Genomic DNA, 22339 nt, shown 5'->3' with positions numbered 1-22339 from the left:
TGTGCGTATCTCCTGGCTAGCCTAGGCCGATCCTTTCTTTGTACACCATCTTGGAAAAGAGCATGTTTGTTTTCTCGCTCGCCGATTTGCATTAGTGAAGACAAGGACAGGACAGGAAGGGTTATTAAGAATGGAACCGGTGCATGATGTGTATGTACAATGCGTCTCCAGGGAGGGTGAAAAGGCACAAACAGAGTAACAAATAAAGAAACGGTGGGTGGGTGAGGCTGGAGACTAGGTAGGCAGGCAGACACTGGGGCAGCAATTGAAACATGATATCACATATAAGAAAAACCTAGAGAGGGCCAACAAGGCCGGAACTCCCGCTAGACGACGGAAAGAAGGTAGAACATCGCATCTAGTCGTCATCGAAGATCTGGAAGGTGTTTACGAGGATGGTCTCGATGACGCGGACCTGCCAGCCCGCGTCGGCGATGTTGCCTCCGGAGTTGGCGCCCATGAGGGTTGGTCTGCATGAGATCGGATGTTAGTGATTGTACACAGTCTGGATAGTTGGCGGAGACATACCCGAAGCAAATGGCTAGGTTCCCTGCGTTCATGCGGTTCTGGGAGGAATGCTCTTGGATTTTGTTGAGATGCTGCGGCGCGGTGAGTCAGTGGTGGTGGATCAACATGATGGGAAGAAAGACGAACCAGAATGATGGCGCGGAGCGTAGCGTAATGCGCATCGGGGAGGCTGTTGATCAAAGCGTGCAGCGAGTCTCGGCGCTGGATATCATCGTCGATGCGAGCAGCATTGACGAAATCAGCGTAGAACTGTGATGTGAACAGAGGATCGGGCAGATCCCGGAAGAACTGCTTCAAGAGCCCGGCCACGCTGTTGACGTCGTGGTAGAAGTTCTCCGGGTTGGTGAAGTCGACTTGGGACGAGTCTATCCAATGATTAGCGATACTGAGCACTTGCTGATATCCGAAACTCACCGTTGTCAAAAACAGCCTTCATGTGGTTGATATGGTTGGCGCTACCCGACAGTCGATATATACCCTCCATGTCCAACCCAAACAGCTCTATAGCCTGGAAGCATTGGTATACAATCATCGGTACGGCGGTTCCATCGCGGGTGTACAGGTCGTAAAGCGATACGCCAAAAACCGGTTTCAGCGGAGGCAGGTTGCTCTTGGGCGGTGGCATCATCATTGGTACATGGCCCGGCATTTGGCCCAGGGGTGGAGGCCCATCAGAAGCCGGTGGCCCTGAAACAGGGTAAGGAGCTTGACCTGGTGGAGGTCCAGATGGCGGTGTTGCTTCTGTGGGATACGGTGGTTGCTTTGCTCCAGCGCTTGGCGGGGGTTGGACAATGGGAGACGCCATGGTTTGCGGGGAGAATGACTGGGGCGCGGTCGACTGGGGCATGGTGGACTGGGGTTTGGGTTGGGTGGTTGGTTGCGACGGTGCCGCTGTCGTTGTTGATCCACCACCGAGGGTCGGATGACGCACATATTTGACTTCATCCGAGGCGACGGAGCCTGCGTTTCCTTCGTGGCTCAAGATGTAATCGTGGAGGTCCTTCTGGTTGTTCACCTGGCGTACCACCTCGGACAGACTCTTTGGCGCCAGCGCCCCGTTGGTATCGCTAGTCCTCAGCGGGTTGACACACATACCCTGTCCCAGTAGCAGCTTCTCACTAAAAACGGCTGCACACAATTAGTTAATAACCCAGAAACAGCACGCAGACGATACATACCAAACTTTTGCTGCTGCAGGGTCAGACCCGAATCGCATTCTTCAATCAGTTGCTGGATAGCGCGCACGGCTTGCGGTCGTCCCGTAGCCACCAGTTCCCGGCGGGCTTCTTGAGCAGCCTGGACCTTGGACGAATAGTCGCTGTCCGCATTCTGGACCTTGCGCAGCAAATCCTCCTCGTGTTGGGCGGCAGATTTGTGTCCCTTGAGTCCGAATTTACCGCCTTGCCGGTCTCCCGTGCGGACACGGTCGTACTGTTCCGCGAACGTATCGTATTTGGCCTTGGCCTTCTCCGCCAGCGCCTCGGCATCGACGACCTTTTTCTCTGCAGCAAGTCCAGTCTGCTTCCACTGCTTGCGACCGCGTTCAACGTTGGTGGCGAGCTCGGCGATGTCGTCGGCCATCTTCGCCAGGGACACTGCGAATTGCTGGCCATGATCGGCCATCCGGTCATGCAGTCGGTGGATGTCCTTGTAGCTGGAACTGTAGGTGCCCTGGCGGTTCTCGCTGCGTGAGGCCGCATCGCCGATCACGCGGGACAGCTTCCTCAGCCCCTGAGCATGTTCGTCCTCTAGTGCGCCTCTTTTCTTCAAGAAGGTTGAAAAATCCTATGACCGTATATGTTAGCGCATGCGAATCCATGGGCATTCTTTTCATGGTAGTGACGCACTCTGGCGGAGGCCACACTTTGCTTCAATCGAGTGAGGAGGGTGAAGACGCCGATCTGCATGAGACACACGTTCTGTCAGTCGCTATCCCTGGCATAGCTGCGCACATGGAGTGCAGCCGGGGGCAATTGCTCACTTCGGAGTGGACGACTGTGTCCAGCCGAGCTTTGATCTCATCGGGGATTGCCGTCGTCTCCTGTGGCGGCTGGTCGGGCCCGGAGGCCCCAAGCGACGAGCGACCAGCGCTGGATGGGGGCGCATCTGGATCTCGCAGAGACGGCGTAGGCAGCGCAGTGCCTTCAGGGAGGGCCGTGTCGGACATGAGGTGGGTTGGGGTAGGGAGAGGGTGATGGGAGGGAGGGAGAGAGAGAGAGAGAGAGGGAGCGGGAGGGAGAGAAGGAGAAGTGTTGTCGCCCAAGCTATAATTATCGATGACACGGTGGGGCCACTTTGCGGCCGATCCGATCACTAAAGAAGTTTGAAAAGAAGTTAAACGCTGGAGCCTGTTGAGCTGGGGCTCCGACTGATTTCGCCGTCTAGAGTTCTGGTTGTTGCAGCCAGGAACAATACGTAATGGACCAACTCTCCACTTGTGCCTGGCCGTTGACTGCTTTCGGCTGCTCAGCCACAGTCGTCGTTGTGGCTTGCGATCGGCACTGGTAGACAACGCAGATCCATGTTACCGCGGAAGTAGGGAAATCAATCATAATGACTGACAGTTTGTCGCCGGCTGAAATCCATGCGCATGTCCTTGGAGACACCATTGGACTATGGTCAGCAGACCCAGGAAGCCCTATGTCGACTTATCTTCCTTCACAGATCATTCTACTAGTTATATACACCTATCACAGCGCGAGAAAATCCCATTTGAGTATCCATGTCAATTGACGGTGGTTTATTTCTATGCAGCTCTCTAGATAGCGTCGTCTTCAGCTCTTTCGTCCGACTATCGCAGAAGGTGGCCTGGAGTCGATCCGTGTAGGAATCTACTCGCAACGAGTTCAGAACCAGCTTGGCTCAAGCACTCTCAAGTGGAGGAACGCCATTAGAGAGTTATTGGCTGCCTCGAGACACTGAACCTGTCAAGTAGTATTCATCAACTCCTCCATTCTGGGGCGTCGCTTTTCTTGAAACTCCGTGAACACCCTTTGAAAAGTATTGTCGGCGGGCTGTGGATTTGTTTCCAGTGCCTCTCGTAATAGATCTGCGAGAGTAGCAGCCGACTCGATTGCAGAATTTCCACCATGAGCAGTGAGCGGGTTCACCTAGTATGTCAATCAGCAAATGTCAATTTTATAGGTGATTAGGAAGACTTTTTCCCCTTTACCTTGTAAAAAGCGTCGCCGAGAGAAAGAAAAAAAAAAAGATTGAGTTATTTGGTCTATAAATACCAAAGATCTCATGGGACTTACAGTTCCTCCAGCATTGGGCCAAGTGGCTCTGAAGTAACCAGGTTTCCTTGCGAGTCAAAACAGCGAAGCTCACCCAATGGCATACTCAATGCTACCGCGTGATCATGAAGGCCAAGCTGGTCCAGGACTTGCATTCCATAGGGCATGAGTCCGATACTGGCTCTTACCGGGGGGGGGGGATGTGCAAGTGTTTTTCCACGGGGAAATAATCAATGCCATATTGCTCCAAGATATTCGCCAGCGTGAGGCCGGCGATGCTTCCCGCGACGATGATGACCTTGAACGCCGTCATGATATCTGACCAACTCCCTCGCGGGAATTGAAATAGCGATCAGATTGAGGCGATGGTTAAACTTTATTACTCCGGTGCAGACGCCAATATGTAGTTAATCGTTCTAGCCCCTCTTGTGGTGGATCATACGTAATACTACTCCGGGGTAGTCAGGATTGGCAGCGGAAAAAGACTTGGGAAAGATAGTACAGTATAGTAGTTACTATATACTCAGGATACTCGCTATGATTAGAATCCGTTTGCCAGATCGATACACCAACCGTGATACATTTCCCAATCAATGCGGCTGAACTGTGTCATATCCAGACTACGCCTTTCTCGGGCCCAATAACCCCGCCTTCCCGATCCAACGTGGCGCCCTTCCCTCTTTTTCAATCGATCGATCACGTTTATCTTGATGCCTCCGCTATCACCGCTTATCTCTGTTGCCTGGTGAATGATGACTCCCAGTGGAAGATCATAAATTCAGCTTGATCCTTCCTTGTCTTCTCACCCACCATTTGATTGCTTCAGTTTCTCACTCTGCAGTCCTTCGCCTCTGGCAACGTTTCTCATTTTCCAAAACGATTCATGTCGGTGCTTGTGCTTCACGACAGTATCTTGAGGAATACCTCGTCGGGCCTCAATCATGACAACCTCAAATCCTTTGGTCCGGTAACTGCCGCCGGTTTCGATTTTACACCACTTTTTGAAGACACAATCCTCTCGCTGCTGCCGTCGGCACTGCTCTTACTATGCCTGCCATATCGCATCATCAGTCTGCATGGTCAGCGGCCAAAGGTCTCCTCGGGGGGATTCTTGCGCGAGAGTAAACAAGCCTTCCTGGCAATGTTTGCGGTGATTCATCTGGCCTTGTTAATTTTACACATCCTGAGCCCGTCCCTCCGCACAGCTACCACAATCGCAGCGTCGGCGTTGGCATTCATCGCTAGTCTAGGTCTCTGTCTGCTCTCCCATCTTGAGCATTCCCGATCTATTCGCCCGTCCCCGATCATCAATGGCTACATTCTCCTCACATTGGTCTTTGACATCGCTCGAGTGCGAACCCTTTTTCTCGACTCAAATGGCAGATCTATCCCTTCCCTTTTCGCTTGCATGATTAGTGTCAAGGTAATGGTTCTACTTGCTGAGGCAATTGAAAAGCGCAGCATTCTGCTGGCACCATACCGCGACTTATCGCCCGAAGAAACCAGTGGCATTTACAGTAAATCGTTCTTCTTTTGGCTGAACGAACTCATGACCTCCGGCTTTCGCCGTGTTCTTCACAACCATGACTTGTATCCAATCGATCGTGGCATGTCTTCAGAGGTGCTTCAACGGCGAATGAAGCATTCCTGGAGCGTCGCATCTCAAGGCACTCGCAGGGCTCTCTTCTGGGCTGTTTTGCGTGCGAACTTCAAACCCATATTCTATTGCGTGGTCCCTCGTCTGTTCCAGATTGGGTTCCGATACACCCAACCTTTTCTGCTTACGAGGACTATCTCCTTCGCAGGTGACGAGTCCCAGCCCGACAGTATTGGCTGGGGTCTCGCGGGAGCGTTCTTCGTGGTGCTCCTTGGCGTGGCTATTTCAAATGGTATCTACTACCATATGACCTATCGTTTTGTGACGAGCGCCCGGGGCAATCTGATCAGCCTCATCTATGCCAAAACAGTCGATCTCAGCATCACCGAACTCGATGAGTCGGTTGCGGTGACTTTGATGTCCAGCGATGTTCAATCCATCTGTGATGGCTTTGAGAATATCAACAATCTTTGGGCGATGCCTATTGAGCTGACCATCTCCCTTTACCTTTTGACTCGCCAGCTTGGAATTGCATCTGTCGCACCGGCTGCCCTCGCGGCTTTTTCCTCTGTGGCTATCATATCCATTGCGAAGTTCATGGGTCTTGCCCAGAAAGTGTGGATGGAGAGCATTCAGACACGAGTTGATGTCACAGCTACCATGTTGGGATCGATGAAATCCGTCAAGATGCTAGGTTTCACTGACTGGCTCGCGGGCCTTGTCCAGGGACTGAGAGTGAAGGAGCTCAAGGACGCAGAACTCTTTCGCAAGCTACTTATCGTGCGCGTTTTCCTTGCGAACCTTCTCCTTACACTGGGACCCTTTGTAACGTTCGCTGTCTATGCACTTCACCCAGACGGCGCGCATGTCTTGAATGCGGATACCGCTTACACGGTCTTGACGCTGTTGTCACTTCTTGCTTGGCCCGTCAACGATTTTATCCGCTCTATTCCTTCTATGAACGCCGCTTTAGCGTCTCTCAACCGCATCCAGGAATTTCTTCAGTCCGAGACTCGACGTGACCATCGTATCTTCTTAGAAGAATCTCCGAAGTCAACTCAGCATGATCAGTCCAGCTCGGATGGGATAGAACTGACAAACCTCAACCGCTCTATGCTGTCATCGGAAGTGATTGTTGCTCGAGATGTGAATGTCTCATGGAAGCAGGATGCGGACTTTTCTGTCCACGATGTCAACCTGAGTGTTGCGAAAGGTCAAATTCATATGATCATTGGCCCTACAGGCTGCGGCAAAAGCACTCTCATGAAAGGGATTCTGGGAGAAACACCATCAACAAAGGGCTTTCTTTACACTAACTGTCGAGAGACGGCATTCGTGGATCAGACACCTTGGATCCGCAACACTTCTTTGAAGGATAATATCCTGGGTGTCTCGGTGTATCACGAGGCATGGTACAACGAAGTTGTGAGGGCGTGTGTTTTGGACCATGATATTGCCCAGCTGCCAAACGGCCATCGTGAGCCTATTTCTCCCAAGCGATTAGTTGCAGTGTTACTTACTATTTCTAGTAACGAAAGTCGGTTCCTCCGGAATTTCCCTGTCCGGTGGGCAAAAGCAACGTTTGGCGCTTGCTCGTGCTGTATACGCACGCAAGGACTTGATCATGCTGGATGATGTTTTCTCTGGCCTCGATGCTGATACTGAGGAGCGCATCTTCACCAAGCTATTTTCGAGACAAGGATTATTTCGCCGACTGGGAACAACTGTGATACTAGTCACACATGCCGTGCACAGGCTTTCTTATGCTGACCATATTATCGCCATGGATAGCGATGGTTCTATTGCAGAACAGGGCAGATTGGAGGAGCTTGAGGCCAGTGGCGGCTACGTGGCGCTGCTCAAAGCACGATATCGAAGTGACAACAGCGATGACGAAACGAACCCACAAAATCAAGCAGCTGCAGTGGCCTTGGCTGGTTTGGAGGACGCGAGCGGTATCAACCCTACAGAGGAAGAGTTAACCAGACAGCATGGCGACTTTTCTCTATATCTATATTACTTCGGTTCAGTGCATTGGGCATCGACTGCTGTTTGGATGTCCTGCTTTGTACTTCAAGGAGTGGCGTACAAGCTGAGCGAGTTCTTGGTGAACCTTTGGACAAGCTCTTTGGAGAAAAGCGGCAGCAGTGTCAACGGGTTCTACTTAGGCCTCTACGGTATGCTAGCCATAGTCTCCACCGTTGGTCTTGTAGGTGGAGTTTATCATTACGTCTTGTTCTTTGCGCCAAAGAGCGCCCAAAGCCTCCATGAGCGGCTCCTGAGATCGGTGATGAATGCGCCGCTCTCATTTTTCACTTCTGTCGATATTGGTACCACAACTAACAGGTGAGTGTATCCCCCGGGCTCCCTCTCAAGAACTTCTCTGCTATTTGAACTTTGCGAGCTCATCCTAACCGCGATTCATGAGCAGATTCAGCCAAGATATGACGCTGATTGATCACGACTTACCTTACTCCGTCACCGATTTTGTGCTGTCGTTATCGAGCGGGCTGATGTCTGCTATTCTGATGTGTGTCTCGGCTCGCTACTTCGCCGCCGTGATGCCGGCCGTCTTTCTTTTCATGTGGATGCTGCAAAAGTTCTACTTGCGCACGTCCCGCCAGATGCGACTTCTCGATTTGGAGGCAAAATCACCGCTGTTCTCTCAGTTTATCGAGAGCTTGTCGGGCCTGGTGACAATCCGCGCCTTTGGCTGGGCCTCTGACTTTGAAAACCAGAACCTGGCACTGCTGGATGCGTCACAGAAACCTTTCTACTTGCTTTTCTGTATTCAAAGATGGCTGGAACTGGCACTGGACTTGTCTGTAGCTGTCCTTGGTGCTATCCTTATGGTCCTCGTGGTCAAGTTGCGCAGCGAGCTTGGCGCTGGATATGTCGGTCTGGCCATTCTTAACGTCATCACCTTCAGTCAATCACTGTCACAGATTCTCCGTAACTGGGCTACCCTTGAGACCTCGATCGGTGCTATTGCCCGTATCCGAGATTTTGTCGCCAACACCGCCAATGAAAACCGATCAGAGGAGAAAGAGCGGCCTTCAATCACAGCCAACGACTTGTCGTCCTGGCCATCCAAGGGAAAAATCGAGTTTCGCAACGTCTATGCATCTTATGAAACGGGTGAAGACCAGAGATTTGTCCTTCGGGGTTTGAACCTATCTATTCAAGCCGGCCAAAAGATTGGAATCTGTGGACGCAGTGGTAGTGGGAAAAGCTCGCTTCTGGCAAGTTTGTTCCGAATGTTGGAAGTTGATCCCCAGAGTCAGATCCTCATCGACGGCGTGGATATCACTCGCATCTCACGACAGACTACACGTACTGCTCTCAATGCTATTCCACAGGAACCCTTCTTCAGTCACGGCACTGTGCGTGCCAACATGGACCCGTGGAACACCAGCACCCCTGAGCAGATCGAAGAGGCTCTTCGCCGCGTTGAACTGTGGGAAATCGTTGAAACAAAAGGCGGATTGAACACGGCGCTCGATGCGAATTTCTTTTCTCACGGGCAGAGACAACTATTTTGTCTCGCGCGAGCTCTGCTGCGCGGGAGCAAGGTCATCGTGCTCGATGAGGCAACGAGTAACGTTGATGTTGTTTCCGATGCATTGATGCAACGTATCATTCGTGAACAATTTGCGGACTGTACGATCCTGGCTGTTGCTCATCGACTCGAGACTATACTGGATTTTGATCGGATTGTGGTGATGCGGGACGGAGAGCTGATTGAATTTGATACTCCCAAGGCACTCCTCGGGAGGGAAAGTGCATTCAAGGAGCTCTACGAGTCATGATTTGAAGATTGGATAGAGGCTAATGGTTTAAAATATGCTACTTGTTAGAATAGCAAGCATAGAATTCGTTGTAGGTTGGCACTACATATAGCCGTAGCACAAATATCCGCCTCAGGCACCAGCTGAGTCATGCGCCGATATCGTCCCATCCGCCCGCTCGCATTGATTGGCCTGCGCGAGTCCTGTTCCTCTCACTCCCCATTCTCATTGGCAACCATCAGCCAGACCCACCGCCCACCCCAGCAGACTCGACCTTGTGCCGATTTCCGGCATAAGCCTCTCGACCCGTTCATGCTGCACGGCGGTTTTTATAGGGAGGGTGATCACTAATGGATCTGGGCTATCGGAATCACCTGCTGGCTGCCAATGGGTCCGCCCACAGCACTTCTGTGATCACTCCGAGCGACCTTCGGACCGGACTGCCTAGGCCACCTGTGCCCGTCACGGAACAGTTTGACATGGACAAGACCCCGGTCCCGGCCAAACGCCGTGGGGGCAACCGGAAGGCTTGCAACGAGTGTAAACAGCAGAAGGTAAGCCACGCGCTCCAAAAGGGCGTTTTGCGAATACACATCGCTCACATGGTCGACAGCTGCGGTGTGATATCGTCCAGGCGCCTGCAGCGGCGTGCTCGCGCTGCCGTAGGCTGGGCATTGACTGTAAGGTCGAACAGTCATTCAAGCGGATTTCCAAAAGAAGGTCAATTGGAATCTATGTCTTTCTTTTATTTCCCTGGAATTTACTGATTAGCTCCATAGACGCAATGCCGAAATGGAAAAGGAGATTGCTGATCTCCGTCGCCGGTTGACGGATCCCTCTCACGAGCAGCAGATGGCCGACGGCCATGCAAGCGAGAACCTGTCACCATGCTCGGCAGATGCCCTCAGCGGCCGAGACTCAGTTGCCGGTGTCGATCGGCCCCGGCCCGTCTCGGTGCCGGTAGAACCGCAGCCGTCAATAGGGACTCCCTTGACCATGCAACGGGACGGATCTATTGTATCGCAAGAAGAGAATTCATGGAGATTGGAAGATATCTCTCTCTCGCGTCCGCGAGTAGTCCGGCTTTACGAACAGTCAGATTATCTTACACTTTCGTTACGGTCATCGCTGATTTGCCATTTTCAGATACTTCACATACTACCACCCTTTTCTGCCACTCTTGAACCCTCCTAAGCCGCCAGAGGTGTATTTGAACCGATGTCCTCTGTTGGCGTGGACTATCATCTGCGTTGCAAGCCGTCGATCTCCATCTGAACCCGGCCTCTTGACCGCGCTGTCGGGTCCATTCAGCCGGCTGCTATGGTCTACCATCACCGGCGTCCCGCAGGACTACCGGGTCGTCAAGGCTCTGTGTGTCTTGTGCACATGGCCATTGCCCACGACGAGCCAACGCACAGATGCAACTTTTATGCTCAGCGGTCTGATGATGCAGATTGCTATGCAGTTGGGCTTACATCGTCCCGTCCAGGCGGAGGAATTCACCACGTTCCGAATGGAGGTTCAAGGCGAGGCGCTCAAAGATCGACTGCACACCTGGGTGATCTGTAACATTGTAGCACAGAAGTGAGTACTCCGTCCAGTCCTCGTGACAAACCGACTGACGGGTGTCTGTAGCGTGGCGACTGGGTATGGCCAGCCACCCAGCACGAACTACGATTGGGCTCTTGAGCCTGCCTCCCTAACAGATGCCGACTATCGGCTTCCCGACGACCTTCGGATCCGGTTGCGCATTGAGAAATTCTGTGACCGCGTCACCAAGTCCTTGTACAGTAGCAAACCAGAACCGGCAGAGTTCATCAGTGCCGAGAAGCTGGTGATCGTTCAGATCCTGGAAAGCGAATTGCGAGAAATGGAGGTTGAGTTTGGTCGAGATATCTCGCGTAAGTCTCTGCCCCATTTGAGGCTACTTCTTTGTCTTACCTCATTGCCAGCCATCAACATGATCCACCTGCGCGCTGCGGAGCTACATCTCCGATACTTTGTCTTTTTAGGGTCAAGTGCACGCAGTGACGACCTAACCAAGCTCTTCATCGCAACGACATCATTCCTGGGCCGGGTGCTCGATCTAGAAACCTCGCCCGGCGAACTTATCGGGCATTCGACCAACTACATCCTACAGATGATCGTTTCGGCCGCCTTTGCCCTGATGAAACTACTTAAGAGCAGCTTCAGCCGCCACATCGACTTCAACCACGGCAAGCTGCTCTTCAACGGCGCCATCTCCGCGATCCGCCGCATCAGCGTCATGGACCACGACCGCCCCGTCCGGCTGGCCGATATCCTCGCGCAGATGTGGAACTCCGCGGGGCCCGAGCTACCCGCGGAGGGAGACGGTCTTCAGCTCAAAGTCCGCTGCCGCATGAGCATGAGCCATGTGTACGATACCGTCTGGCGCTGGCGACAGCGGTTCCGACCGGTCAAGAGCATCGAGGAAACGCATCAGGACGTGTCCGCTACGGCGGGACCGTTCCCGCGACAGCAGGATAGCAGCTCGCTCGAGGATCCGAGCTTGATGCTCCCCGCGCAGTTTGATGAGAGTGGTGCCTTCTTCAGCGAGGCCGGCTTCTCGGAGGTGTTTGATTCGCTCAACTGGGTGTTTGAGGGGTTTCCGGACTCGTTTGTGGCTCCGCCGGTTTTGTAGATTAGTTGGGTAGTTTATTTCTTCGGGCGTTTCCAGCGACGATACCAGGCCGATTCATTGAATAAAAGTGTTTTCTCTATTATGTATTTCTTGTTCCCCGCAATGAATCACTCCGAATGGGTCAAGCGAGGTCCGACAGTTGATTTTGGTTGATGCCATTGACCCACATGGGAGGGGACCCGAGGTACTGTTATCCGGACCAGCCGCGTTCTATAACTATCGCGAGAATTCCTGCGACCGTACTCCAACACAGCCAACCGTGTTGTCATCCCCATCGCCATGTCCGCAGTCAATGTCTCCGCCGTGCTCTTTCCCAAGGCCGACAAGGTCGACGAGGTAAGCCCCCCCCATCGCTTCTGATCTTCACCCGGCCATTTCATTCCTGACGTATATGATAGGTCATCGCGCTAGTTACCGAAGTGGTCCGGAAAGTGCAAGAAAACGAGCCCGACACGCTACTCTACTACGCCTTCCGGGTCCAAGACAAGAACGAGATCGTAGTGGTGGAAAGGTAAGAGCGTCGGCATCATGGCTTGGAAGTCGCTGACCGTCAGCACAGATACAAGAACCAGGCCGCTGTCAAGACACACGTCCAATCATCCTACTTTAAAGAGTTCGCGGCCAAGCTGGGTCCCCTGGCGGACAAACCGATGGAGTTGCGGAATGGCAATATGCTGGGATCAACGCAGGTGTGCCGGCTATAAGAAAATGTCAGCTTCGCTACTGTAGTTGGTTGACTACTAGGCGATGTGATCGGGGGCAACGGTGACCGGGAAGGTGATTCGTTCTAGGGAAGAATTATTTATAGTTATTCCGTTGGAGGTTCAAGATCGAACGTATGCAGTAGTCGTGTTTCCCACTTTCTCTCTTCATTTTTCTTCATCTTCCCCCACTGCTCTATTATTTGCATCGCTTCATGGTTGCTCGTGAGGTACGAAGCCACTAATTAAGTGTTCTCCACTACTGCTACACTACACGGCCCTCTCTCCCCTCCTTTCTCCTTCCTTCGCCTCACCTCACCTAGAACAGCTGCTGCTTGTCTCTCTCTGTCGCCCCTGACAATACGGAGCGGATCCAAGAACGAACTCTCCCATCGATACCCCTATTCGTTCTTTTTCGCTCCCTTTTTCTCCAGCGGTCTTATCTCTCATTCCGTCTGGTTGCCATTCGGTCCGCTCTCCCTTATCGCGAAATCCGACCCCCCTCCCCCGTACTACTGCCTGGCGCATCACACACACACACAGACACAGAACTCGCCATGTCGGGTCCGGCTACTCAATCGCTGAAGGTGAGCGATCGAATTGACGCACGAGCTTCACGGACGCGCGGGCTAATGTCAGACAGTGCGTGGTGACCGGTGACGGTGCAGTGGGCAAGGTGGGTTTTCTGCTGTCTTCTCCTGTCTTCAGGAACGCTGAAGCTAACTCCCTCGACAGACATGTCTTCTCATCTCGTACACAACAAATGCCTTCCCTGGAGAATACATCCCCACCGTGTTCGTATCCCAATCCCTCCCCCCTACCCGCACACAAACAAACACTCCGCCCAGACAGCTAATAATGGGGGTTCCAGCTTCGACAACTACACGGCCTCCGTGATGGTGGACGGCCGGCCGATCAGTCTCGGCCTGTGGGATACAGCCGGCCAAGAAGACTACGATCGCCTGCGCCCGCTGTCCTACCCGCAAACCGACGTGTTCCTGATCTGTTTCTCGATTGTCAGCCCTCCGTCTTTTGATAACGTGCAAGCTAAGGTGCGCCCCCCCCTGACCCCCTTATTCCCTATCCGCGGCCCCCCCTTCTTCGAGTTGCGTGCATACTAAACGACAGCAGTGGTTCCCCGAAATCGAGCACCACGCCCCCAACGTCCCCATCATCCTCGTCGGCACCAAGCTCGACCTGCGCGACGATCGCGCCACCACCGACGCTCTGCGCTCGCGCAAGATGGAGGCCGTCTCGTACGAGCAAGCTCTCTCCGTCGCCAAGGATATCCGCGCGCACAAGTACCTCGAATGCTCTGCGCTGACACAGCGGAATCTCAAGAGTGTCTTTGATGAAGCTATCCGGTTCGTCCATCCCATCCCCATGGAAAATCAGTCATTGCTTCTCTTACTGACGGTGTGTTTGTTTGGTATATACAGGGCCGTCCTCAACCCGCGTCCCCCCACGAAATCCGGCGGCCGTCGCCATTGCAAGATTTTGTAGATTTCGTTCTTGATGAAGCGTGCTATGATTCCTCCTATTCCCTTTTCCTCCTTTTCTCTCTCTCTCTCTCTCTCTCCCTCTCTTCTTTCTCGTATTCTATAATGAACAAATATATAGTTAATACGGCGTCTGGGTAGTTAGAGGCTTGGCTGCTCGGCCTCTATGCTTTCTGTCTGCGTGTCGCTGTCTCTGTCTCGCATCCACCAACCTGATCTTGCTTTTCCCCCTCTTGCAAGGGCGTTTGTTACTTATTCCCGCCGAGGTTTGATCTGCTCTATCGTTCATCCATTGTTGGGCGACTGTTGCTTCTTGTCATTTTCTTTTCTGGTTACATGGTAGCCATAGCTCCGGGATATGCAATATACGGATTTGATTCCTGTTCTGCACAGCTGGGTGTTATGTTTTAGCAGAAGTCATTTAGGGTCTGTAGTTGCTCTATACTCTGTTGTGTATACACTGCAGACGCCAGTCCTCGCCAAACTTCGGCTGTATGTGAAGCTACGTACAAGGATCAACAAATCCAGAGAGCGGCAGGTATGATTCATTGCCTGGATATCCACAAGAAAAACAAATATGCAAAAGAAAAATGGTATCCTCTATCAAACACATCCGAGAGACAGGACATACTTTTAAGCGCCCACTCCGAAAACCAGAAGAACATGCGAAAACAACAGACTGCAGAGTTGAAGTTTTACTGCCAGGCTGAAGTTCAATGCATGCGCGGTCTCCGGCTCGGATGCACATTCGCATACATATCCTCGCCTTGATCATCCCCAACCGCATTGGCGCCCGTGCCGCCGTTACCCTGCTGCGCAGGTGTCATGTGCTTCTTCTTGTCCTTCTGGATCTTCTGCGCGTCGCGCTGGCGCTCGTCGTTCAGCTTCTCGTTCTTGGCCTTGATCTTCGCTTGGCGGTGGTCGGATTTGCCCCCTCCACCGGCACTGGATGAACAACAGCGCAGTTAGCTTTGTCTGCACATCACGTAAAAGCAGTGCTCGTTCAGGGGGGAACAACTCACGTCAACTCAACATTAATCCGCCGCGCCGGATACTTGCCGTCATCGAACATGGAGTGGTGGTACAGCTTGAGACAGGTCTTCATGCGGTCGAAGTTGTCGAACTCAATGAACGCAAAGCCGCGGCACTTGCGGCTGTCTTCCTTTTTCGTGGCGACGCGGATTCCCGCTGGTGGGTTCTTCTCGAAGTGTTTGGTCAGGGATTCCATGTTGGCTGAGTATGGGAGATTTCCTGTAGGGGTCAAATAGTTAGTTTGGTGGATCGAATCGCAATACAATGAAAGGGAAATTTTCCACGCACCAACGAATGCAATGAACCGGTTGCCTTTTTGAGTGGCTGCGCCATCTGTTTCCGTGGCTGGTTCAGTCACCTCGGCGTTTGTGTCTGGTTGTGTCGCGGGGGTGTCGCCCTTCTCTTTGCTGTCCTTTTTATTCTCCTTCTTGTCCTTCTTGTCCTTCTTTTCTTTCTTTTCCTTCTTCGCCTTCTTCTTCTCTCCATCCACGTCCATCTCTTCAGCTGGAGCAGACTCGGCATCCTCATCGTGCTTCCGCTTCTCCTTCTTGTCCTTCTTGTCCTTCTTCTCCTTCTTGGAGCTCTTCTCCTTGACCTTCACGTCATCCTGAGCAGGAGCAACTTCCTCGACAGAAGGAACATTGTCGTCATCCTCAATGGCCTTGCGCTTCGACTTCTTCTCTTTCTTGTCCTTCTTCGCCTTCTTGACCTCAGGCTCAACAGGCTCCGCGTCGTTCGAGACGAGCTTGCGCTTTTTGTCACTGCTGCTGCCCATTGTGAAATCCAACGAAGAGACTATGCACGTAGCCGGCTATAATGAATATATGGGGGATAGAGAATGGTTGACGTCGGAAGTTGCATCAGAAAAAAATCAGGCGGAGAATGGGCACTTTTTCCTTTCTGCCGGTTGCTTCAAGGCGGTGACGATTGACTGATCGTCCCCCATTGGGTAGATGAAGTATACCATTCTTCTTTTCTTCCACGGCTTCGCCATGTATTTTGATAAAATATGTCAGGTATATAAGGGATCAAGCAGATTCGGAATTTGATCGAAGAGGCAGAGAGATCATTCCAATTTCATCCGGGTGCATCAGCCACATACAGGACACAGAAGAACATATCCTATCCAACAACAAGCCGGAACACAAAGTGTCAAAAGAAGTGGCGTGGTCCATTCAATCTCAAAAACCACCACTTCTGGAGAATCATGAGTCTATGAAAGTCCTTTTGATTCCTTACACAATTATATATAGCTGACTGATATTCCAGACGCCACCGTTCCTGCCACCCTCCTTCCCGATCATCAAAAGACCACAATCTGCAACTTCTTCGATTTCCCGTAACATTCCCGAAGCTCTGGACGGGTTAGAAGCCGCAAAAGGGGCAGGTGAGTGTCCTTCATGTCAAAAATTCCTCTCTGTTTCTGGTCAATGTAGGATCCGTCAATGACGATTCGCTGCAGGTCATCCACTTTGAGAGTACCTGTAGAAATGACGGAGAGTCAGAACGCCATTGTCTTTGTGACCATTGGGTGCTTTTATGCAGTGGTCGAATGCGCGTGTTGACTTACCGGACTCGATCAAATCAGACACTCTGGTGGGCGTACCAACCCCAATTCCCATTCTAGTTTGCGTGTTAGTATATATTGTATCAAGGGTGGTAGATAGACTCACTGAGCTCGCTGAAGAAACTGCTTGGCTTCGTCCAGCTTGATGTGCTTGGCAAATAGCTTGCCTACAATAGACTCCTTGTTCTGGAAAGATCGCAGTGCTCTGAATAACGCAATGATCAGCATGTAGCCAGGCTCCAATCTACCAATGCCACTCACCGCACTGTATCAGCGGCTCTCAGACCAGCCGCAGTCACCACGAGTGTATGAGGCGTGCCCGGTTCCTTGGCAGACTTGGACAGATCAACGCCCTTGGGGCTGAATGACTTGAGAAACGTAGGAAGCTGATCCAGGCTTCGAGGCGAGGTAAACGAGGATGCATCAAGAAAAGCAGAGTCTGCAGTACATTAGCACCCGAATTGTCCTACAGTATAAGAATTGATACTCACCAGGAACAGAAAGATCACTCAATTCCACTGCCGACAGTTCTTTATCCAGCTTCTTTGCTTTCTGCGCAAAGTGATCTGCGAGCAATCGGCCGTCCATCTTGCCAATGGACTCATCAACACCATCTTTTCGGTTCACATCCTGCTCTGGCTGTTCCTTCTTGTTTTTCTTTGCCTTCTTCTTCTTCTTGCTCGGTGCATCGGCTGATGGCGGAGCTGCGTCTTGCTTGGAGGCAGCGGACTCGTCGGCCTGTCTCTTGCGCTTCTTGTCAATCTTATTTGAAAGCCCACTAGGGGCGCTTTCGTCGGGCATGGTGAACAGTGCCCGTGTGTCTGAAGAACAGCGAGCTTCCTCCAGGTCCGTCGCAAGAAAAGTAAAAATGCCTGCTTATCGATAAGAACCTTGGAGTCATCACATGACCGCCCGCTGTTGATCAAGTCGCGGTTGCAGCAAACAACAACATTGCTTATCCATTAATCGTGTCGTGCCAGTATTCCCTGTCACTCTCTCCATATCTGGAACAGTTCCTTCTCCATGTTCTAGCTGCGGTCTAACAATCACATCCCGGGCCAATGTCTACCCCCAACCCGCATGGCCGCCGGTCACTGCGCAACTCGGGTGCCGGAGCAAGCACTCCGTCAGGCGACACCACATTGACTGGAGTGAGTCGCCCATAGCCTGCCATATTTCGGACAGGTATTGACGTTCCTTACAGCTCCAGCGCCTGCCGAGTCATACACGATATCCTCTCACACCAAGTCGTCTCATCACCACGGCCACTCCGTTGACCCAGCGGTCGGCTTCTCGCTACACACCATCTCGCTATACACCACGGTCAAGAGGCGTGCCTGCGCCGTCTACGCCACATGGCCTTCGTGCGCGGCAGCAACGCGCTGCGAATACCCCTGGGCGGGATCGCAGGCGAAGCGGACGAATGCAGCGGGAGACTACGTTTGATATTTTGCGGAACCTTGGTAAAGGTAGGGAAATGCGGAAGAATATCTTCAGGAGTATCAAGCTGACTAGTCTGGCTGTATCAGCGCTTGCACCGATTTCTAAGCCAATTCGCTCGTCGCCTCAAGAGGAGAAGACACCCGAGCCTGTGGAAGAAGTAATCGATGAGATTGACGAGCTCGACAATGAACCGGAGATCCCGCGACCGAGATTATCTTTACCTATGGACGTTGGGGACGACGAAGGCAGCGAGACGAGCCCCGATCCGCGCCCTCCGCGGCTATCGCTGGCTTTCGAGGACGATGATCTCACCTACCAGTCTGTCGAATACCCGCGCCGGGATCTCAGCATTCGAGACCGGGAACGCCTGTCAATGATGAGTCGTGCCGGCAGAATCAGTGGGGATTTCGAGGAGACTCAATTGGAAAGCGACTTCGACGCTGGGAACGAAACGGGGCTTGTGGGCGATGACGATGAGCCCGATGAGACGATGATTAGTGGCGGTGACTTTGATCGAGGGTAAGATTCGCATTTCGTGGTCTATGGAACATGTTCTGACAATATATAACAACAGGGGAGAAACGGAGGATCTGGGCCGGTTTCAGTTTGATCTGGACTTCCCATCCCCGAACGCCGCTGCGGTTGAGGAGCCGGAGATCGACATTGAAGGATTCCAGTTATCTGCAGCGGATGTTGAACCAATGGCTGGCTTGGTCCCGTCCGACAATGGAGATGATGCTGCCGGCGCCGACTGGGGACTCGGAATGAACTTCCCACTTGCCGCGTCTCCAAGTGCAAGCCCGGGAATTGTTGGGGGAGGGCTGCGAGGCGAGGACCATCCTACAAAGGGTCCAAAGGAAAAGAAGATTTCTCGACATGGGATTCCCGTACCGAATTTGCCTGCAGGCGTGGTCAAGAAGCTGGCCACTCGCTTTGCGCGTACAGGATCAAAGACCAAAATCAGCAAGGCCACACTGGCTGCAATCGAGCAGGCGTCCTCATGGTATTTTGAGCAAGTGAGCCAGGACTTGTCCGTGTACTCTAAGCATGCTGGACGGAAAACCATCGACGAGAGCGACGTCACCGCGTTGATGAGAAGGTGAGTTGTTTGCTGCAACATGGAAGAATTTTGCTAATGAGACCCAGACAACGCCATATCAACAGTGCAACCACGGTGTTTTCTCTTGCCCAGAAGCATTTGCCCAAGGAATTGCAGCAGGACATGAGACTGGCCATGCCGCCATGAACATTTCCAGAACCGATATATGTACATCCGACCCAAACGCCTCCCAATCCCGATGCGGTATGTTATGCCATCACCAATTCCGGTTCTGTCGAACTCGGCGCATAGCCTCATTAGGCTTCTTCCGCACCAGCGTCCATAGCATGATGGACGTCGCCACTGATAAACCGAACCTGCAGGCCATCAGCAATGGCTTTTTCAGCCTCCGGAGAATACTTACCATGTGAAGATGTACTGGGAGTGATTGTTCCTCAAGTTGACTTCTGCTGCGCGTCCAATGGGTATTCCTTTGGCCTGTCGATCATACGCCTCGAGGAGGTCCGGCACTGAGAGAGTGTATGTCAGTATCAACACTACAAGCAATTGTCCAAGATTATTCTTACCCATCGTCGCCTCAATCCAAATCGGCTGGCTGCCACTAAACTCCGCCATCTGAAGCACATCCGGAAAGTAAAACTTCCCTTCCTCGGGTTTATTATCCGGCGTAAACATATTCTTCTTCCACGGCTCCCGTAGCAATCCTTCGACAGTGACTTCACCCTGTGGCAGCCCAAGCGGCCGGTTCTTCTGGTCCTGCAGCTTCCTCGGAATCCAACCCCGGTTCACGAGAACGGTACTCTGTCCGTCTTTGCGCTCGAGCGGCGTCACGACCAGGAACCCGTCTTCGCCATCCTGTATGCGCGGCCCAACCAGCATCTCCTTGTCGTGTCGCAGACGGCCTGTGGTATACACGCGGCGGAAGTCGAAGTCGGCGATTGCATCCGGGTCGACCCGTGGTGGGAGCGGGAGGGGAGGCTTGACGAGGCGGTCTTCGAATTTGGCCATGAGTTTCGTTTTCCAATCCAGTCGCTGCACCTGCCAGCAGCCCAGGGCGAAGGCTGTGATTGGGATCAAGGCTGCAGGTCCCAACGGGGGTCAGTCAGTATTTGATCTTCTCTGCTGGGCTGTAAAAGCTCGAAAAGCATACCGAGTAGAATGAGCCCGGGTCCATGCTTGTTCCCCGTCCGCACCAGTGTTGGTGGATTATCAACCGAAAGACTATCATTCCAGCGGCGCGAGTGTGAGAATGGACGCCGTTGTTGCTGGCGGCATCTGGCACAGACCGAATCCAGCTTCCGCGACACGCGAGGAGTGCGAATTGCTGCGCTGGGTGGAGACCAGACAGGGGCAGCCCTTTGCAGGACCGAAACAATTGACCGCATGGTGGAGTGTGTGAAATGTACAGTAGTAGTGGTGGTGGCTCAATTAAGTAGAAAATCGGAAGGGAACGAAGAATAGCGGAGGGCGGTCACGCTCTCCTCGGCCTTGTCCCGACTTGACTTGGCTACTTGCCAGCCAACACCAACCAAGTCGAGTCATCATCACCACGGTCGGGATGCGATGAGATGACGTTATTTTATCAGGGAACTCTCCAGGATGGCATCTCCCTCGCGATGAGGGAGACCAAAGCTGTCCTCTGCTTTGTTCGAGGTTGGTTCGCTCTTCCCCCGCATCGCTTGAGATGGAGTACTGATATCATGCAGACGACACCGAGCTGAGCGCGACGTGGGAAGAGGAATATTTCGCAGGAGATGAGGTATTGACATTCTACTTGAACACCTGACCAGGCGCTCATTAGTCTGAACAGGTCGCGCAATTATTGAGCGCCAAAGCGGTCTCGCTGCGCCTGTCAGCTGGCAGCCAGGAAGCTGGGTTCTTGACCTCCCTCTGTCCGATCCAGAAGTTTCCGACTGTGGTTGTTATCAAGTACGTTTGCGATACGGGTGGCTGGATATTGTGTTGACCGATTGAGCGCAGGAATGGCACGCTGCAGGAATACCTCGGGCCGGATATCTCGAAGGAGGACTTTCGCAGTCGGTTGACTGCAGCATTGGAGAGTCAGATGACACCAGAGTCTGCACAACAGTCGCAAAGTAGTAGACCGACTCAGAGCAGCAATACCGCTGCTGCCCCGGCTGCTACAACACCCGTGGCTCCAGTGGTTCCAGCTCAACCTCCAGCATCTCATACCTCCAGCCCTCGCACCCAGTCTACACAAGCGCCGTCCAGTATAAAACAACGACCTGAAGCAGGTGCTTCAAAGAGAGAGCCATCCAAAAAGGCGTCGACGCCATTGACCTCCTCGAAATCCGCCACACCGAAGCGTCCACCGCAGGAACAGAAGCCGAAAGCCACTTCCAAACCAGAGAAGAAAGATGAACAACCACAGAAACCTACCAAATCCACTGCTAGCAAGGCAGCAGAGCAACCAGAACCACAACCCCGAGCACCGCGCCCACCACCCAGCCACTACCGACTACAAGTCCGACTCTTCGACGGCAGCTCCGTGAGATCCAGCTTCAGACCTTCCCAAACAATCCGCAACGACGTGCGGCCATGGCTCGACCCACAGATGGCAGATGACAACCGGCCCTACAACCTGAAACATATCCTCACGCCTTTGCCCAGCAGGACGATTTCCGTCAGCGAGGAATCCCAGACTCTTGAGGAGCTGGGTATCGGCCCAACAGCAACCCTAGTTATGGTCCCTGTGTCAACATACACCGATGCCTACTCGACATCGGCATCCAGTCTCCCTGTCCGCGGTGCCTCTGCTGTCTACAATGTAGTTTCTTCTGCAGCGGGCATCGCCACCGGTCTTGTTGGTTCGTTTTTCGGCTATGCCGCCACTACCCCAGAGAACAATGAAGCGGGGTCTTCCGGCCCTTCTTCTGCACCACCACCACCATCTACTCAGACCTCTCAGCGACCGCGAACAACAGGGCCGACGATTCGGACATTGAGGGACCAGCAGGACGAGCGTGGAAACAACCAGTTCTACAATGGGAATCAGGTACGTGTGTGTTTATGAATGTCGTGATATTAATTTCCTAATTTCCGTGCAGTTGAATTTCGAGCCACGCAAGAATCAAGATGGGAAAGATAAGTGAGCTGGAGATGGAGTTTCTGCCATGCATTGCGATCATGTCATACCTGTTGGCGTTACGGAATGAGACCTTTCTAGCTGTGTTTTGGTGATTGTGTACAGGAGAACGATGTCCTT

General features: G+C 52.7%; 10 protein-coding genes across 10 annotated transcripts; 6 read left to right on the top strand and 4 right to left on the bottom strand.

Annotated features, from left to right (window-relative positions):
* Positions 1–358: 358 nt before the first annotated feature.
* Positions 359–2695, bottom strand: PFLUO_LOCUS733 (Rho GTPase-activating protein; the record flags this gene model as incomplete). Its single annotated transcript, XM_073785000.1, has 7 exons — positions 359–470; positions 529–599; positions 655–893; positions 943–1656; positions 1707–2313; positions 2376–2429; positions 2510–2695. 7 exons carry the CDS (start codon positions 2693–2695, stop codon positions 359–361), a joined length of 1983 nt encoding a protein of 660 aa, XP_073634829.1.
* Positions 2696–4647: 1952 nt separating this feature from the next.
* Positions 4648–9170, top strand: PFLUO_LOCUS732 (uncharacterized protein; the record flags this gene model as incomplete). Its single annotated transcript, XM_073784988.1, has 3 exons — positions 4648–6838; positions 6891–7707; positions 7793–9170. 3 exons carry the CDS (start codon positions 4648–4650, stop codon positions 9168–9170), a joined length of 4386 nt encoding a protein of 1461 aa, XP_073634828.1.
* Positions 9171–9499: 329 nt separating this feature from the next.
* PFLUO_LOCUS731 (uncharacterized protein) lies at positions 9500–11811 on the top strand (the record flags this gene model as incomplete). The annotated part of the gene is made up of 6 exons (XM_073784977.1): positions 9500–9703; positions 9763–9869; positions 9929–10243; positions 10296–10733; positions 10785–11050; positions 11102–11811. The coding sequence occupies 6 exons, from the start codon at positions 9500–9502 to the stop codon at positions 11809–11811; spliced, it is 2040 nt and encodes a 679-aa protein (XP_073634827.1).
* A 279-nt stretch (positions 11812–12090) lies between these two features.
* PFLUO_LOCUS730 (uncharacterized protein) lies at positions 12091–12515 on the top strand (the record flags this gene model as incomplete). The annotated part of the gene is made up of 3 exons (XM_073784966.1): positions 12091–12147; positions 12210–12322; positions 12371–12515. 3 exons carry the CDS (start codon positions 12091–12093, stop codon positions 12513–12515), a joined length of 315 nt encoding a protein of 104 aa, XP_073634826.1.
* A 554-nt stretch (positions 12516–13069) lies between these two features.
* Positions 13070–14015, top strand: PFLUO_LOCUS729 (Rho- protein rac1B; the record flags this gene model as incomplete). The annotated part of the gene is made up of 6 exons (XM_073784955.1): positions 13070–13099; positions 13156–13188; positions 13248–13306; positions 13384–13564; positions 13644–13876; positions 13952–14015. The coding sequence occupies 6 exons, from the start codon at positions 13070–13072 to the stop codon at positions 14013–14015; spliced, it is 600 nt and encodes a 199-aa protein (XP_073634825.1).
* A 709-nt stretch (positions 14016–14724) lies between these two features.
* On the bottom strand, positions 14725–15818 carry PFLUO_LOCUS728 (uncharacterized protein; the record flags this gene model as incomplete). Its single annotated transcript, XM_073784944.1, has 3 exons — positions 14725–14956; positions 15034–15262; positions 15332–15818. 3 exons carry the CDS (start codon positions 15816–15818, stop codon positions 14725–14727), a joined length of 948 nt encoding a protein of 315 aa, XP_073634824.1.
* A 528-nt stretch (positions 15819–16346) lies between these two features.
* On the bottom strand, positions 16347–17411 carry PFLUO_LOCUS727 (Protein cms1; the record flags this gene model as incomplete). Its single annotated transcript, XM_073784933.1, has 5 exons — positions 16347–16525; positions 16614–16666; positions 16717–16815; positions 16872–17049; positions 17102–17411. The coding sequence occupies 5 exons, from the start codon at positions 17409–17411 to the stop codon at positions 16347–16349; spliced, it is 819 nt and encodes a 272-aa protein (XP_073634823.1).
* A 260-nt stretch (positions 17412–17671) lies between these two features.
* PFLUO_LOCUS726 (uncharacterized protein) lies at positions 17672–19299 on the top strand (the record flags this gene model as incomplete). The annotated part of the gene is made up of 4 exons (XM_073784922.1): positions 17672–17761; positions 17815–18572; positions 18628–19152; positions 19200–19299. The coding sequence occupies 4 exons, from the start codon at positions 17672–17674 to the stop codon at positions 19297–19299; spliced, it is 1473 nt and encodes a 490-aa protein (XP_073634822.1).
* A 70-nt stretch (positions 19300–19369) lies between these two features.
* Positions 19370–20498, bottom strand: PFLUO_LOCUS725 (surf-like protein; the record flags this gene model as incomplete). Its single annotated transcript, XM_073784911.1, has 4 exons — positions 19370–19469; positions 19517–19622; positions 19680–20192; positions 20264–20498. 4 exons carry the CDS (start codon positions 20496–20498, stop codon positions 19370–19372), a joined length of 954 nt encoding a protein of 317 aa, XP_073634821.1.
* A 231-nt stretch (positions 20499–20729) lies between these two features.
* PFLUO_LOCUS724 (uncharacterized protein) lies at positions 20730–22226 on the top strand (the record flags this gene model as incomplete). Its single annotated transcript, XM_073784900.1, has 5 exons — positions 20730–20766; positions 20820–20872; positions 20924–21042; positions 21094–22129; positions 22182–22226. The coding sequence occupies 5 exons, from the start codon at positions 20730–20732 to the stop codon at positions 22224–22226; spliced, it is 1290 nt and encodes a 429-aa protein (XP_073634820.1).
* Positions 22227–22339: the final 113 nt, after the last annotated feature.

Source organism: Penicillium psychrofluorescens, assembly GCF_964197705.1.
Source record: "Penicillium psychrofluorescens genome assembly, chromosome: 1".
NCBI classification, from domain to species: domain Eukaryota; kingdom Fungi; phylum Ascomycota; class Eurotiomycetes; order Eurotiales; family Aspergillaceae; genus Penicillium; species Penicillium psychrofluorescens.
Note: the sequence above shows the minus strand (reverse complement) of the source record. Positions and strands in the feature narration are given on the sequence as shown.